The sequence below is a fragment of the Ranitomeya variabilis genome, chromosome 1 (assembly GCF_051348905.1).
Source record: "Ranitomeya variabilis isolate aRanVar5 chromosome 1, aRanVar5.hap1, whole genome shotgun sequence".
In the NCBI taxonomy this organism is placed as follows: Eukaryota; Metazoa; Chordata; class Amphibia; order Anura; family Dendrobatidae; genus Ranitomeya; species Ranitomeya variabilis.
In genome coordinates, this window is record NC_135232.1 from 480,895,073 (window position 1) to 480,907,281 (window position 12,209).

At 42.5% G+C, this 12,209-nt stretch overlaps 1 protein-coding gene across 7 annotated transcripts in view; it reads left to right on the forward strand.

The window, feature by feature from the left end:
- The window catches only part of FBXO10 (F-box protein 10), a 360,834-nt gene that overhangs the window by 276,559 nt on the left and 72,066 nt on the right, over positions 1–12,209 (forward strand). For all 7 annotated transcript variants that reach the window (XM_077251514.1, XM_077251506.1, XM_077251488.1 and 4 more), the window contains exons 5-6: positions 5,546–5,695; positions 8,389–8,525. In XM_077251514.1, the coding sequence (XP_077107629.1) occupies positions 5,546–5,695; positions 8,389–8,525 (287 nt within the window). The remainder of the gene's footprint in view (positions 1–5,545; positions 5,696–8,388; positions 8,526–12,209) is intronic.

The following is a 12,209-nucleotide window of genomic DNA, read 5'->3' on the forward strand; positions in this document are numbered from 1 at the left end:
GCACACACACATACAGCCCCGCACACACACATACAGCTCCGCACACACACATACAGCTCCGCGCACACACACACATATAGCCCCACACATACAGCTCCGCACACACATACATACAGCTCCACGCACACACACAGCTCCGCTCCGCACACATACAGCTCCGCACACATACAGCTCCGCACATACAGTACAGACCAAAAGTTTGGACACACCTTCTCATGTAAAGATTTTTCCGTATTTTCATGACTATGAAAATTGTAAATTCACACTGAAGGCATCAAAACTATGAATTAACACATGTGGAATTATATACTTAACAAAAAAGTGTGAAACAACTGAAAATATGTTTTATATTCTAGGTTCTTCAAAGTAGCCACCTTTTGCTTTGATGACTGCTTTGCACACACTTGGCATTCTCATGATGAGCTTCAAGAGGTAGTTACCGGAAATGGTTTTCACTTCTCAGGTGTGCCCTGTCAGGTTTAATAAGTGTGATTTCTTGCCTTATAAATGGGGTTGGGACCATCAATTGGGTTGTGCAGAAGTATGGTGGATACACAGCTGATAGTCCTACTGAATAGACTGTTAGAATTTGTATTATGGCAAGAAAAAAGCAGCTAAGTAAAGAAAAACAAGTAGCCATCATTACTTTAAGAAATGAAGGTCAGTCAGTCTGAAGAATTGTGAAAACTTTGAAAGTGTCCCCGATTGCGTCCCCGATTGCAGTTGCTAAAACCATCAAGCGCTACAAAGAAACTGGCTCACATGAGGACCGCTCCAGGAAAGGAAGACCAAGAGTCACCTCTGCTTCTGAGGATAAGTTTATCCGAGTCACCAGCCTCAGAAATCGCAGGTTAACAGCAGCTCAGATTAGAGACCAGGTCAATGCCACACAGAGTTCTAGCAGCAGACACATCTCTACAACTTTTAAGAGGAGACTTTGTGCAGCAGGCCTTCATGGTAAAATAGCTGCTAGGAAACCACTGCTAAGGACAGGCAACAAGCAGAAGAGACTTGTTTGGGCTAAAGAACACAAGGAATGGACATTAGACCAGTGGAAATCTGTGCTTTGGTCTGATGAGTCCAAATTTGAGATTTTTGGTTCCAACTACCGTGTCTTTGTGTGACGCAGAAAAGGTGAACGGATAGACTCTACATGCCTGGTTCCCACCGTGAAGCATGGAGGAGGAGGTGTGATGGTGTGGGTGTGCTTTGCTGGTGACACTGTTGGGGATTTATTCAAAATTGAAGGCATACTGAACCAGCATGGCTACCACAGCATCTTGCAGCGGCATGCTATTCCATCCGGTTTGCGTTTAGTTGGACCATCATTTATTTTTCAACAGGACAATGACCCCAAACACCCCTCCAGGCTGTATAAGGGCTATTTGACCAAGAAGGAGAGTGATGGGGTGCTACGCCAGATGACCTGGCCTCCACAGTCACCAGACCTGAACCCAATCAAGATGGTTTGGGGTGAGCTGGACCGCAGAGTGAAGGCAAAAGGGTCAACAAGTGCTAAACATCTCTGGGAACCCCTTCAAGATTGTTGGAAGACCATTTCCGGTGACTACCTCTTGAAGCTCATCAAGAGAATGCCAAGAGTGTGCAATGCAGTCATCAAAGCAAAAGGTGGCTACTTTGAAGAACCTAGAATATAAGACATATTTTCAGTTGTTTCACACTTTTTTGTTAAATATATAATTCCACATGTGTTACCGTATATACTTGAGTATAAGCCGACCCCCCCTAATTTTGCAACAAAAAACTAGGAAAACTTATTGACTCGAGTATAAGCCTAGGGTGGAAAATGCAGCAGCTACCGGTAAATGTCAAAAATAAAAATAGATACCAATAAAAGTAAAATTAATTGAGACATCAGTAGGTTAAGTGTTTTTGAATATCCATATTGAATCAGGAGCCCTATATAATGCTCCATGCAGTTCTTTATGGCCCCATAGATGCCCCATGTAATACTCCATGCAGTTCTTTATGGCCCCATAGATGCCCCATATAATGCTCCATGCAGTTATGGCCCCATAGATGCCCCCATATAATGCTTATGCAGTTATGGCCCCATAGATGCTCCATATAATGCTCCATGCAGTTATGGCCCCATAGATGCCCCATATAATGCTCCATGCAGTTATGGCCCCATAGATGCTCCATATAATGATCCATGCAGTTATGGCCCCATAGATGCCCCATATAATGCTCCATGCAGTTATGGCCCCATAGATGCCCCATATAATGCTCCATGCAGTTATGGCCCCATAGATGCTCCAAATAATGCTCCATGCAGATATGGCCCCATATAATGCCCCATATAATGCTCCATGCAGTTATGGCCCCATATAAAGCTCCATGCAGTTATGGCCCCATAGATGCTCCATATAATGCTCCATGCAGTTATGGCCCCATAGATGCCCCATGTAATGCTCCATGCAGTTATGGCCTCATATAATGCCCCATATAATGCTCCATGCAGTTATGGCCCCATAAATGCCCCATATAATGCTCCATGCAGTTATGGCCCCATATAATGCTCCATGCAGTTATGGCCCCATATAATGCTCCATGCAGTTATGGCCCCATATAATGCTCCATGCAGTTATGGCCCCATATAATGCTCCATGCAGTTATGGCCCCATATAATGCTCCATGCAGTTATGGCCCCATATAATGTCCCATGTAATGCTCCATGCAGTTCATTATGGCCCCATAGATGCCCCATGTAATGCTCCATGCAGTTCATTATGGCTCCATAGATGCTCCATGCAGATATGGCCCCATAGATGCTCCATATAATGCTCCATGCAGTTATGGCCCCATAGATGCCCCATATAATGCTCCATGCAGTTCTTTATGGCCCCATAGACGCTCCATATAGCATTGTGCCACGTGTAATGCTACTGCTGCTGCAATAAAAAAAAAATGACATACTCCCCTCTCGCCGCTGCTCCTCAGCGTCCCGTCTCTCCGCACTGACTGTTCAGGCAGAGGGCGGCGCGCACACTCATACGTCTTCGCGCCCTCTGACCTGCACAGTCACAGCAAGAGGACGGGAAGACGGAGCGCTGCCCGGCGGATGGAATGCGGACAGGTGAATATGAAATACTTACCTGCTCCTGGCGCTCCTGACGCGGTCCCTGCCTGTCCCATGGTACCGCAGCATCTTCCTGTAATGAGCAGTCACTGGTACCGCTCATTACAGTAATGAACATGCGGCTCCGCCCCTATGGGAGTGGAGTCCATATTCATTACTTTAATGAGCGGTACCACGTGACCGCTGAATAGAGGAAGAGCTGCAGCGCGGGAGACCGTGGGACAGGCTGGGACAGCGTTAGGAGCGCCGGGAGCAGGTGAGTATGCGACAGTCCTCTCTCCCCCTCACCTGCCGACCCCGCCGCCGATCATGACTCAAGTATAAGCCGAGAGGGGCACTTTCAGCCCAAAAATTTGGGCTGAAAATCTCGGCTTATACTCGAGTATATACGGTAATTCACAGTTTTGATGCCTTCAGTGTGAATGTACAATTTTCATAGTCATGAAAATACAGAAACATCTTTAAATGAGAAGGTGTGTCCAAACTTTTGGTCTGTACTGTATATGTAGAAAAAAAAAGGGGAAACAGCACAGCACACTTCCAGAAAAAAAAGTGATTTTTATTGCCCAAATGGCGTGGCGACGTCACTGATATACTATAAGCAGTGGGGGAAATAAGTATTTAATCCCTCGCTGATTTTGTAAGTTTGCCCACTAACAAAAGACATGAACAGTCTATAATTTTAACGGTAGGTTAAATTTAACATTGAGAGATAGAATATCAAAAATAAACTCCAGAAAATCACATTGTATAAATTATATAAATTTATTTGCATTTAAGACACTAGGACCCAGGACACTAAAAATGGGCTGTGGCTTGGTCTACCAGCAAGACAATGATTCAAAACATACAGCCAAGGCAACAAAGGCGTGGCTCAAAACGAAGCACATTAACCCCTTTCTGCCAGCTGACGGAATAGTACGTCAGCTGGCAGTATCCCCCGCTTTGAGGTGGGCTCCGGCAGTGAGCCCACCTCAAAGCCGCGACATGTCAGCTGTTTTCAACAGCTGACATGTGCTCGCAATGGGCGCGAGCGGAATCGCGATCCACCCGCGCCCATTAACTAGTTAAATGCCGCTGTCAAACGCTGACAGCGGCATTTAACAAGCGCTGCCGGCCGCGTGGCCGAAAGTACACGCACCGCTGACCCCCGTCACTTGATCGGGGGTCATCGGTACGTTGCTATCACAATCAGAGGTCTCCTCGAGACCTCTATGGTTGTTGATGGCAGATTGCTGAGAGCGCCACCCTGTGGTCGGCGCTCATAGCAAGCCTGTAATTCTGCTGCATTAGAGGTGATCTGTGCATCACCTCTATGTAGCAGAGGTGATCGAGTAGTTGATGCTTCTAGCCTCCCATGGAGGTTATTGAGGCATGCCAAAATTTAAAAAAAAAGTGTTTAAAAATATATATAAAAATATATATATATAAAAGTTGAAATCACCCCCTTTTCACCCCAATTAAAATAATACAATAAAAAAAAATCAAACCTACACGTATTTGGTATTGCCGCTTTCAGAATCACCCGATCTATCAATAAAAAAAAGGATTAACCTGATCGCTAAACAACGTAGCGAGAAAAAATATAAAAACGCCAAAATTACGTTTTTTGGTCACTGCGACATTGCATTAAAATGCAATAACGGGCGATCAAAAAAACGTATCTGAACAAAAGTGGTATAATTAAAAACGTCAGCTCGGCATGCAAAAAATAAGTCCTCACCCAACCCCAGATCACGAAAAATGGAGACGCTACAGGTAACGAAAAATTGCGCAATTTTTTTTTTTTTCAGCAAACTTTGTAATTTTTTTTTTACCACTTAAATAAAAGAGAACCCAGACATGTTTGGTGTCTATGAACTCATAATGACCTGGAGAATCATAATGGCAGGTCAGTTTTAGCATAGCCCCATGCGGGAAGTAAGCGGATCAATGCATTCCTATGTGTGCGGAATCCCCGCGATTCCGCAAATTAATGAACATGCTGTGTTTTTTTCCGGAATGCGTTTCCACTCAGGAAAAAAACGCAGCATGTGCATACAAAATGCGGATTGCACTCTTTTAATAGGATGCTTAATGTGAGCGTTTTTTTCGCTTTTAAAAATCTGGAACTTCTGCACACAGCCTAACAGTTGCGAAACATATCAACATGTCATTCGAGCACCTGCGATACTCTGTGCATACCCGAGCACAATAGGAAAACACGAATAAATAACACTTGCGCTTATCACTAATCCTTAATAAAGATATTATTTAAAGGACCCCTCTGCTGGATTTCTACATTTTTCTTGAAAGTGAACTCTTGTCGTACTTCAAGGCTTTATCCACGCAGCAGGGATCCTTGTTCTGTGAATGAGCTGATTTTTTTTTTTAATTCTTGTATTGCTATTGAAAACCTGCAATACTTATATTGTACCAAACTTTTTGGTTTTCCCCTTCCAGATTGTTATGTTGAGCAATGACGTTTACCACTGTAAAGCATCGGGAGTCTTTCTGCGCCTGGCAGCAGGAGGTCTCATAGCTGACAACAACATCCATTCTAACACCGAAGCAGGAGTGGATATCCGCAAAGGAGCCAATCCTGTTATACTGGTATGTGAAACTACATAGAAATGTGTGTGTTAAAAGCAGTACAGGGCTTTCATGTGTGTAGATATTAAAAAATTTTTTTTGCTACTCTGTGACTGCAGACTTCTGAATTCTAACAGCGTGCTCACCGTACACTGTTAGGATTCTTCGGTGTCTGGATGTCTACATTACTACTAGACTTGCTTGACTTCGCTAAATTCAAGTGCATTGAGCAAGCCTGCAATTTTTTAACTCCATACTTCACGGTGTCTTGCTCATGCTATCTTCTGATGATCTAATATAGTGAAAAGTCAGAGAGCGAGAGTCTTTAAAGGGAAGGTGTCAGTCGATTCATGCTGTCCACACCATGCATGTTTGCAGCCATGTGTGTTTTTCTCTTAAATGCTGCAGCCTTTCAGAGAAAATTTAGTTCCATCCAGGCTGGTCTCTCTCTGCGACACTCCAGGTGATTTGACAGGTCCCCCTGTGGAAAAGCCAAACTGATGTGGCTCTGAACTCGTTTTGTGTCTGCCTATGGTCCCCAGCTGGATCTTCAAAGACAAAAACCTACCTGGCTGCAACCGTGCAGCTAGTCTCTGATTGAGCAGCATGAATGGACTGAGCGCTTCTCTTTGAAGGCTTGTGTAGCATATAGCTCCACCACATACTTTAAGAACAATGCATTTCGAGAAATAAAGAAGTGACTGCATTGTTCATACAGTCATGTTTGCCTTTAGCTTCACTATTGACAGATAATATAGCACAGATATTAACAATCTACGGTAAGTTCAGTTTTCTTTATAGCATTGCGCCCATGGCCCTACGAGTCCTCTTCCTCCATGTTTCATATCTCACCGTCATCTGCTTCCAGTTGGTTTTCTTGACATTTGCTTTAGGAGTTGACGTTCTCTAGCAGACCCCAGCAGTTTGACACTCTGTATTTTGTTGTAGGCAGGCTTTATTTTTCTGCAGAGGATTTTTGCTTTGCTATTCTCCTCTGAATACTGTGAATAGTAAAGCATTTTGGCTGCAGTTCTATGGAAATTGATGCTGTAGTGCTATTTCTGTCAATATTATTTGCATTGTCAGGTCTTAACCCCTTAAGGATACAGCCAGTTTCAGCCTTAAAGGGGGTTATCCGGGATATGAAAAAAATGTTTGGCAGGAAGTGTGCTAAAATAAAAAAAAAATGGCAAGGGAATGGACTGACTGTTAATTCCCTGGCCACTCTTGTGGTCCCTATTGTTCACTGGTCCTGCAGATGGAGTGTAGCAACTATGGACATGCAATCTATGCACTGAGCACTGTACCAAGCTGTGATGTAGCAGACTAAGCTGAGACCAGTAACTGTCTGCAGCGGTTGCATGCGAATGGTAGGCACATTATCACTGCAGGACTGCTAAAATGGTGCTGCTGTAGCTATGTGGACTTTGATTGGGTGTTTTTCATTGGTACTGTAATTGTGTACAGGTAAGCAAATTGAAGATGAAATGATCTCTAAAAAGCCTAAAGTTAAAGGTGACATTTAATTTGTATTTTAGGAGAAGAATATACATTGTCATTTTTTAACATTTTAAAAATTACTAATCGGAAAATGGGCCAATGTTAATTTTGGGCACCCTTGAAAATGTGTGTGCTCAGATAACTTTGACCAAGGTTTCAGACCCTAAAAGGGGTATTCCCATCTCCAAGATCCTATCCCAATATGCAGTAGGTGTAATAATAGTAATATTAGCAAATACCTCTAATAGAAATTTAGTATAGTTCTTCAGATTCGCTATGTCTCTTTCGTCATGTGCAGGCATTGTAGGGCCTTGGGTATCTATGGTTTTCGATGGATGAAATGTGAGGCCATCAGTTGCTATTACAAGTCTATGAGAAAAAAACGGATTCGGCCGCATCAGTCACTGGATCTGTTTTTTTCAAAATTCGACGGATTGTGACTGATGGCAAAAAACTGATGTGTGAAAGTGGCCTTACATAGCCTATAGGCTGCAGGTTTGCTATCTGCATTGTATTAACTCTGCATTGTGTGATTTTGAAGCAGTAATTATCATATTTTTAAGTTTGGACATATTTGTGAATGGTCATCACCTAGAGATCAGTTATTTAATTACAAAATTTGTTAACCTCTGCCTGACCTTTGCCATATATATGAGTACATGCACAGCATAATATAGTGCCATCTAAACATTTGGGCATCCCTGATCAAAATTATTGTTATTGTGAACAGTTAAGCAAGTTGATGATGAAATGATCTCCAAAAGGGCATGACAAGACAAAGTAAAGTTTTTTGTGTACGTCGCCATCCGTCGTTTGCTAAAATGGAAGCCTATGGCGTCAGATCCGTCAAATGACGGAATCCAGCGACTGATTCCGTTTTTTTCAACTGAGCATGCTCCGATCCAATTAGCCAAATACACTAGTCGGATCCGTCCAAAAAACGGATCTGTCGCATCAGTTTTTCACAATCTGCGACGGATCTGTCGAGCTAACGGATTGTGGCTAGCGGCAAAAAACTGATGTGTGAAAGGGGCCAAAGGTAACATACAGAACGAGCAGGGACTGGTATCATATGTTCCCATTGAAGTGGATTATCTGGGGAACCGTACACCGTGTTCTATAGCAGTATGAGGTATTTGATAGCATATGATACCAATAATTCATGTTTTGTATTCTTTACTTTCTTTTCCATGTGAACATAATGTAACTGGCAGTGTAACAGGATACACAGTGGCCTCCGCTCTGGCATTGTTGTCCTAGGCAACGGGAAAGGCAGCATCCGCAGCAATCAGATCTATGGGAATAAAGAAGCTGGCATTTATATATTGTACAATGGGAACCCTGTGGTGAGGTATGTTCTTAAGCTCTCATTATAGTCTTTCTGTTTCTTTGGCTATATTTTTTGGATGTTTAGAGCTTTAATTTGACAGAATGTCTCCAAAGCAGTGTTCTGAAGAAAACGGAGCTAGCTACAGTGGATATAAAAAGTTTACACACCCCTATTAAAATGTCAGGTTTCTGCAATGAAAGAATACCGTAATTATTTCAGAACATTTTCCATCTTTAATGTCACCTATAATCTGTACAATTCAATTGAAAAACAAGCTGAAATCTTTTCTGGTGAAAAATAAAGAACTAAAATAATGTGGTTGCATAAAGTAACCCCACTTCTTTGCAGTAGCACTCCAAATCTGTCAGATGGTAATGGCCTCTCCTGCCTACAGCATTCTTCATTTTAATTGGTTTCAGGTCTGGGCTCTGGTAGGGCCATTTCAAAACTTTGATCTTCTGGTAATGCTATTTTGTTGATTTGGAGATATGCACAGGGTTGTTTTTATGCTGAACGGTGACATTCATCTTCAGTTTTTTAACAGAGGCCTGGATGTTTTGATACAAAATTGAGCAATTTTTGGAAATGTTCATAATTTGCTCCACCTTGACTATAGCATCAGTTCCAGCTGCCGAAAAACAACCCCAAAGAATACTCCTGCCCCCAACATGCTTCACTGTGGCTATGGCGATTTTTGGTGATGCACAGTGTTGGCAAACATACCGTACCATTTGAAATTTTGGCCAAAAAGTTGAACCTTGGTCTCATCGGACCATAACACGTTTTCCCATATGCTTGTGGCAGATCTGATGTAGAGTTTGGCAAAACATAGCCGGTGTTGGAAGTTTTTCTTTGTAAGAAAAGGCTTCCACCTTGCCACCTGTCATACAGGCCAGACCTAAGGATAATGTTGGAGATTATTGTTACATGCAATACACAACCAGAAGTTGCCGGAAATTCAAGCAGCACCTTTAATGTTTCTGTAGGCCTTTTGACAGCCTACGGGACCAGTTTTCTTTTTGTCTTTTCATTAATTTCTGAGGAATGTCCAGTTCTAGGTAATGCCACTGTTGTGCCAAATTTAAGCCACTTCTTGATAATCCTTGTTAACAAATTTTAACAACCCTTTGCTGTGTTATAAGTTGCTTACGGACAATGCCTTCTTCTGTAAATGCAATTAAGGAAATGTCAGTTAAACCTACTAGAACATCTACCTTATATTGGGTTAATGGGAATTTCTTTAACCCCTTCATGACCTTGGAAGTACCCAATACGTACTGGTTGGGAAGGGGTTGCCAACCTAGGACATATGGGTACGTTCTGGCGATTGTGTGGGCACAGTAGCTATGCCCGCTTGATCGCCTCCAGGAGCTCAGCTTACATGACAGCTGAGACCCAGCTCTCACAGTTTGAAGCGGTGCCTACACAGTCCCCTGCTGTTTAATCCCTAAATGCCGGAAGCAATATTGATCACAACATTTAGGAGGCTGGGAGAGGGAGAAGGCCTGATCGTTGCCATGGCTTACTCAGCTATGGGAAACCTGTTAAACTAGAGCATGGTCTAAGAGGCAGCACTGCCAGGTATAAAGCATTGCAATTCATTATACCAGTTCCATAGAGAGTCTAAGTAAGAAAGTAAAAAAGATTAAAATATGGTGCAATTTATATTTTAAAATCATAAAATACATATTTTTATGTTAAAAATATAATAAACAAACAAAAGTACATATGTTTGGTATCGCTGTGTACGGAAAGACCAGACCTATAAAACGATCACACTAGTTAACCCCTTCAGTGAACAACATAAAAAAGAGGCAAAAGCACGTCGGGGCTGCACAGGACATCACATCACGCAGGCATTTACATGGGTAAGCTGGCTTGATCTATTTGGGGTATTGACTTCCATAGCCTAACCTATGCCTGATTGCTTCACTCCACATATGGCTATATTGAGGGTATGAGTACCAAGTATTTTGATACTGGCATGTGTGCAATGGATTACTTTGGTCAAAATAGGTCATGTTAACATTATAACATTGGGCTATGGTTGTTAAATGTAATTTGCACTAGAGCACCTTATACGTCTGTATATATGCTGTACAGCTTCCCCTGACCCTGTTTTACAATAAGTGATTATGTCCTCTACACCTGAGCCTCTGCTGTTTTTGTAGAAAAGCCGCGGAGACTCCATCACGTGTTTCTCAACGCAAGCAATGAATAGCCAGGTCTTTCACCGGGAAGGAACAACCACGGGAAGGGCAGCATCCAATAAAGGAAAACCACCTATGCCAAAACATGGTATCCATCCACAGACAGCTGTTTCGGGGTATTTGTCCCTCATCAGTGTGGAGTAGGAAACTGGCTATTAGGAGCAGTGCCTAGTGAAAAGGCTATAAACGTAAGGATGAATGACCTCGGGGAAATCAAAACATCCAACACCGCGGAGACACCATCACGTGTTTCTCAACACAGTGATCCAGAACACTGCCCCCATCCCTTATGGGAAATATGCAAATGCATGTAGAAAAGCATGTAGAAAAGCCTTTATTCGATGCTGCCCTTCCTGTGGTTGTTCCTTCCTGGTGAAAGACCTGGCTATTCATTGCTTGCATTGAGAAACACATGATGGTGTCTCCGCGGCTTTTCTACATGCATTTGCATATTTCCCATTAGGCATGGGGCAGTGTTCTGGATCACTGCATTGAGAAACACGTGATGGTGTCTCCGCGGTGTTGGATGTTTTGATCTCCCCGAGGTCATTCACCCTTATGTTTATAGTCTTTTCACTAGGCACTGCTCCTAATAGCCAGTTTCCTACTCCACACTGATGAGGGGCAAATACCCCGAAACAGCTCTGTGGATGGATACCATGTTTTGGCATAGGTGGTTTTCCTTTCTTGGATGCTGCCCTTCCCGTGGTTGTTCCTTCCCGGTGAAAGACCTGGTTATTCATTGCTTGCGTTGAGAAACACGTGATGGTGTCTCCGCGGTGTTGGATGTTTTGATCTCCCCTAGGTCATTCACCCTTATGTTTATAGTCTGCTGTTTTTGTGACTTGTACTGTCCACATTTTCTGTGATTTATTTTATGCCTCATTATTTAATAAATTTGTTGAATTGTTACTTTTTTGGACTATAGCACCGTGTGTTTTGTAGGATTGAGTATATACGGAGTGTCCATTAACATTTTTGCTGGTCTTATAGTGTGGCATTGGGCCAGTTCATATGGATTTATAGTATGTGTATGTTTCAGTGGATTTTGAGTTAAAACATAAAAAAGATATAAAGTCGATTTTCTGTGATGGTCATGTAAAATTTGATTACTGATTGCCCCATATTGGGTGCTGGTTCATTTTCTGTCCTGAGAAATCCATGAAATTTGTATGCATAGGAGTCCAGTAGGCGGTCCTGCTAGCTCTGTGTGCAGTGTCGTGCAGGTCAGTCTGTCAATCATTGTCAAAGACTTGTGTGCATAGAAACACCATGGGTTTCAAGGAATAAAATTTACTGTAGGTTTTAATTAAACTTTTCCCACAAAAATGTATACCAATCTGCTCCACCTCTCCTGCCCTATAACATCCTGCCTGCAGATCAGATACCATTTTCAATATGCCAGGTGTACTTTTAGATTATATTTCTCGATTTTGCATAAATTGACCAAAGTGGGCAAATGAAGATCAGATTGGTCTGACCATGAATAAAGAAA